This window comes from Vipera ursinii (assembly GCF_947247035.1).
Source record: "Vipera ursinii genome assembly, chromosome: 1".
NCBI lineage: Eukaryota > Metazoa > Chordata > Lepidosauria > Squamata > Viperidae > Vipera > Vipera ursinii.
The window spans coordinates 263,885,872-263,891,871 of NC_139512.1; the positions used below are offsets into that span (position 1 = coordinate 263,885,872).

Here is a 6,000-nt window from a genome sequence, read left to right on the forward strand (position 1 = left end):
GCTGGCCATGCCCACCCAGTAGGCCATACGCACTCTAGCCACGCCCACCCAGTAGGCCACGCCCACCCTGGCCATACCCACCCGGCCCCCTGAGGGCAACCGCAATGCTGATGCGGCCCTCAATGAAATTGAGTTTGACACCCCTGCTGTAGAGCTTCCATCTACCGGTTGCTTTGGAAAATAAATCCATACTATTTCCCTTGTGGCATCTCTTCACATACAGTATGTATTGAAAAACTAATATCACATCTCCCTTCTTGTCTTCTTTAGGCTAAACATGCCTAGCACTCTCAATAGGATTTAGCCTCCGAAACCTTTGGAGCCCTTGGTCTGGATACATAAGGATCAAGGCTTACTTATAGCTTGCAATTGTAGAATTACAGACTGCAGAATCTCAGTCTTTACATTTTCCCTGTATTGTAATCGCTGAACTGATACCATACAAATTTACCCTGTGTCAAAGCTTCCTGTGTCTTTGTTACACGTTGTCCTATTCCTTGTTGGCTGGTTGAAGACAGAGCAAATTCAGAATCTACACGGAATGACTCAATTAGATGTCTTTCAGCCAATAATTCAATACTGGATCAGCATGAGACTGTGTCATAGGAGAACTCATTCAAAGATGTACATTAATGTTTTTTGGTCTATGTTTTGGCATGACAAGACCATATCTCAGCTGCAGAAATCCAGATGATCATGATATGGCAGCAAAGACATATAGAAAAATCCTAACTCTTTGCTCCCATCTATTGGCCAGTATGTAGGCTTCTGCATACTAGATGTGGGAATGATTAGCATCTTCCTCAGATTTGAGACAGGACTTTCCAGCCTCTTCTGGAGCTGCCAGGTCTTCTCCATGAAAAGTTTGTGGCCTGCCAGGAAAGTCTTTGCCTTTTCAAAGTTGCATGATCATTTATCACCATACTTACTTACTTACTTACTTACTTACTTACTTACTTACTTACTTACATACATACATACATACATACATACGTGTGTGTGTATTGTAATCAGTCCTGATATATAGTGGCTCATCTAAAGTGTGAATTATCCTGAATCCATGCAGTGCTAAGATTATTTGTGTCACTCTTACCTCTGTTTTTAGTCTCAGTAAATCTGTAGCAGATATGCCAAGTTCTGATTTTGTGTCCCTGCTGTGAGGCTGGCCAACAGTAGTATACCTAGTTCTTCTTTTTGTGCTACTGCTGTCATGGCAACCTGCTCTATCACCAGGCCTACCAAGAGGTCTGTAGGCTCCGTGTTGGTGTTCTCTTGTTGCTAAGCATCTGCAGTGCTTGCTCCAGGCAGCATTAGCTCTTTCTTAAAAGTCCTTTCAGCCGCAACCTACTATTCACTTCATAGAATCCAGCCCATCTTATGAATTCACTGATCTGCTGCTCTTTTTACTTCCTATAATAAATGTCTATGCAAAGAGATAAGACTTTCAAGTTTTGAAAAGGTTGTTTCAGCATAGAAATCTTTTCCCAAACAAGCCAGTCGCTCGCTGTCCTTTTTTTATTTTTCGCATTCCCTTGCAAATTGGGTTGTTCCTTTTTTCATTTTTCACTCTCTTCAGTATAAATTATTGAAGCATGCTTTCATTTCAGTCTGTGCATTTAGCTTCAGTGGCTAAATCTTCTTTGCTTTTTAACAGGATAAAGTTTGGGTTATGTAATTTAAAATGGTTAGTTCTCACTGCTCATTTCATCACAATGATTTTTTTTACAAAAAACTTAAATAACTTCATATTCTGGAGTATTATTTTTTTTGCTTCCTTTGGTCTTGATTTGTACCAATATTGCTCTTAAACCTCATGCAATACCAAGTTATCCGACATAAATTTCCAAAATGCTATTTTGTTTTTTCTTCTAAGTAGCCCTTTAATTAGAGGTATCTTGTTGCTTTTATCTTTAAAGCAGCTTCTGCTTCTTGGTTCTGATTCTTAATTGGATTAATTAGCCACTGTTTACTGGAATTGCTTGGTAGTCCTAAGTCAATTCTTAATAAGTTTCAGTTTCTTGCTGGGCGAGAAGGATAGGCTTTAATTACTTGTGCAAATAATCCCTGAAGAGGAAAAAAAACATCCATTGATTTGGCACCACTATTGTACCTATGCAGTCTCATCTCATTTGAAATAGAGACTTCATAGTAGTTTAACAATGCTCATAAAAAAACAACCCTGATTTCCTAACTTTAAATAGCACAATGCTCAGATTCATGGAATCCATCATGCAAATGCTATTGTATAATACAAATTGAAAGGTAAAAATATTTTGATTTTGCTCTAAAATAAATTTATTCCGAAGCATCAGAGGCGATCTTGAATCTAGGTGTCACTTTTTCCATCTCAGGCATTGGTGAAATCACAATTCCAGCCATTTGTTACTAACATCAGGAACTTATATGAAGCAATGCCTGGCACTATATGGTCCTGCAAATAAATATCAGTATTTTAATGACTTGAAATGACTTATGAAAAAAATAATAATCAAGAAAAAGCATCACAATTGTTTTCAAGACTGGCATCTAAAATCTATATTCTTTGTTACTGATTTTACTAGATAAGATATTTTACTATTGAGCAGACATTTCATTTATTATGGACATTGTAGTTGATTCTTTGTTCTGCTGGAAATCCATGTACAGCTAGTCCTTGACTTACAATAGTTTGCTTAGTGACTGTTCAAAGTTACAAAGGCACTGAAAAAAGTGACTTATGACCATTTTCCACACTTATAACCATTGCAGCATCCCACATGATTTACATTCAGATGTTTGACAACTGACTCACATTTATGACAGTTGCAGTGTATCCCTGGGTCATGCAATCCCCTTTTGCGACCTTATGACAAGCAAAGTCAATGGGGAAATCAGATTGACATAACAACCGGGTTGCTAATTCAGCAACTTCAGTGATTCACTTATCAAATGTGACAAAAAAAAGTCGTAAGATGGGGCAAAAGTCACTTAACGAATTTGTCACTTAACAAACATAAATTTTGGGTTCAACTGTGGTTGTACATTAAGGATTACCTGTATTGATTTACAAGTAATTTTTTATATAATTACATAAGGCAGTTTCAGAATATATTCAGCATACAGTATACTATATGAAACAGTCTTTGTAGTATGAAGAGTTCTGAGTGTACTAAATTACAGGTTAGAGTTACACAGTTTTGAGAAGTACCGAATGCTTCATATTTAGTGCCTGTTGTTACTTTTTGAAGTCTTTTGTTTTTGCTTTCAATTTCAGATCAAAATAGAAAATTATGATAGCCACCGGAGGAGTCATAACAGGACTGGCTGCCTTAAAAAGGCAAGATTCCGCCAGATCCCAACACCATCTCAATCGTGCAACATCACCAGCTCCTGAGGAACAGAAACCAGCCAAGCGTCGGCCAAGGACGGACGTGGTTGTAGTCCGAGGCAAAATCCGGCTGTATTCCCCATCGGGATTCTTCCTTGTCCTGGGGGTGCTGATTTCTTTCCTTGGAATTGCTATGGCCATTCTTGGTTACTGGCCCCCAAAAGACTCATTCCTGGAACCGGAAGACAGCTTGACGCTAAATGAGACTCAGTTAATCGGAAGAGGAGGGGGATTTATTATGCGCTTCCTTGAGCAGCATTTACATTCTGATAAAATGAAAATGCTGGGGCCTTTCACTATGGGGATTGGGATTTTTATTTTTATTTGTGCAAATGCCATGCTTCATGAAAACAGGGACAAGGAGACAAAAATCATACACATGAGGGACATCTATTCCACTGTGATTGACATCCACACTCTGAGAATCAGTCAGCAAAGGCAGCTGAACGGTGCCTACACCGGCTTAACAGGAGAGAATGAAATCAAGCATGCTGGAAGCTCTTGTGCATCCCGACTGGCTGCCAATACAATTGCTCCTTTCTCAGGCTTTGCAAGCAACTTTCAAAGGGTTAGCAACGATGAAGAGGATGAACTTGCTGGAAACGAGACCAAGAAATCAATCCCAAACCTTATGTCACCTCTGCTGATGGAACACTCTGGTTCAGTCTTTGGCCTTTACCCTCACTCTGGGAAAGCAAGGGACGAAAGAAGCAGTGGCTCTCTGAAGTGTGAAACAAAATCGATTGTGTCATCTTCCATTAATGCTTTCACCTTACCTGTAATCAAACTGAATAACTGTGTTATTGATGAGCCAAGTATTGACAATATCACTGAGGATTCGTCAAGGAGTAGAGACCGACCTAGAAACTTGTCCATGGATTCTTTGGCCCTCCCATTAACGAATACCAGCGATAGCTACAAATCTGCCAATGCTTTGTTACCACGCAACACTTTATACGGAGACTCTTCATTCAGTCAGTTCAAATCCTCAATGACTCTTGGAGCCAGCACTGGACAGCTCTTATCACCCGGTGCAGCCAGAAAACAGTTCGGGTCCAACACTTCTTTGCATCACTTGTCTGCACATTCAAAATCCCTAGACTTGGATAGGGGTCCTTCTACTCTCACTGTCCAAGGTGAACAAAGAAAACATCCAAGCTGGCCACGACTGGACCGGAGTAACAGCAAAGGTTATATGAAACTAGAAAACAAGGAAGACCCTATGGACAGGCTTCTCGTACCACCAGCTGCAGTGAAGAAAGACTTTACTAATAAAGAAAAACTATTGATGATTTCCAGGTCTCACAATAATTTGAGTTTTGAGCATGATGAGTTTTTGAGTAACAATTTAAAGCGTGGAACTTCAGAAACAAGATTTTGATGGTCAGATGACTACAGTTAATATATTTGACAGTATTTATTTTATAAAATAAACATTCTAAACCCTTTCACTCCTATTAGTGCAACCGTATTCTTATTGAATATTTCTCTCTGATTAAAATTGCCTTGTGCTTGCAAATATTTTTTTCCCATCACCGCAATGACAAAAGTTTATTGTTAAGTAGCTTGTTCATGAAAACATGGCCCTGACATAATGTTATTTGGTTAGTGATTGCATTAGGTAGCAATGGTATGGTAGATTAAGAAATAATATCTTAATTTACAGCTACTGTGCCACTTATAATTGTTCAGCAAGTTTGAGTGATTTAAATCCAGATTGCTTTCTAGTCATTTCTTCTTTGTTTCTACATAAGGATGTTCTGTTTTGCTTTGTTTTTCATAGTTAAAAGTAGAGTTGTGCCTGATTAAATACGTTTCAGTGTTCAGAACCATCAGAGACTGCAAGTTTAAGAATGATGTTTTTGGCTCATGATAGAAACAAATTTAAAGTCTGAAGTACCAAGGTCATATTTGGTATCATTTGTAAAATCCTCAAAGGTACTCAAAATTTCTGGATGTTTTTGTTTTGTCCCCTTTTCTGTACCTAAAAGCTTTCATCTGCCACCAGAGAGAATCATCATTTGCCTTGGTTGCTACTGTTCAAAAAACAAAAGTCCATATCTAGTCTGAGCATGGAGAATTGCATAGTGGATTGAATATAAGCCAAATATGTTACAAGCAGAGGATCCAAGGCTATTGTCCTGCAAAACTCACTGAAATAATAGTCTTTCCCAATTAGATATGTTGGAATGTCAAACCAGAATTGAAACTAGTAGTTCTAACACATCTGGAAGGTACACGATTGGAGAATGCTAAAATATTGCCTATTCAGTAACTTTCCATTTATTTCAATAGGTTGCACCCATTTTTCTTTTATATATATAGGAAAAATGTTAAGTGAAATAACATTAGATATTTGTGATTTTCTGGAAAATGGGGAATATGCAAATTAAAAATAATAGTATGTACGTTTTCTGAAACAACCTAATTCCTATTAAATGAATGAAGAAGATCCATTATTATGGGTCTACTATTATATTGAAGGACATACAAGCTAGATCTTTTGTTATTCATCACCCAGGGTTGGGTGGAAGGAAATTGAAACAATTTTATCATCCTCTTCCCAAAATTATTTCTGATGCAGTCTAACACAAAGGTCATTGTATCTTTATTCGGCAGTCTATCAAGGAGTG

General features: G+C 38.1%; 1 protein-coding gene across 1 annotated transcript in view; it reads left to right on the forward strand.

Moving 5' to 3' along the window:
- Window positions 1–4,748, forward strand: part of TMEM200A (transmembrane protein 200A) — a gene marked incomplete at its 3' end in the record, with an annotated part of 38,124 nt that extends 33,376 nt beyond the window's left edge. The window contains exon 3 of the mRNA XM_083353430.1: window positions 3,254–4,748. Coding sequence (XP_083209556.1) covers window positions 3,270–4,748 — 1,479 coding nt within the window. The 5' untranslated portion in view covers window positions 3,254–3,269. The remainder of the gene's footprint in view (window positions 1–3,253) is intronic.
- Window positions 4,749–6,000: the final 1,252 nt, after the last annotated feature.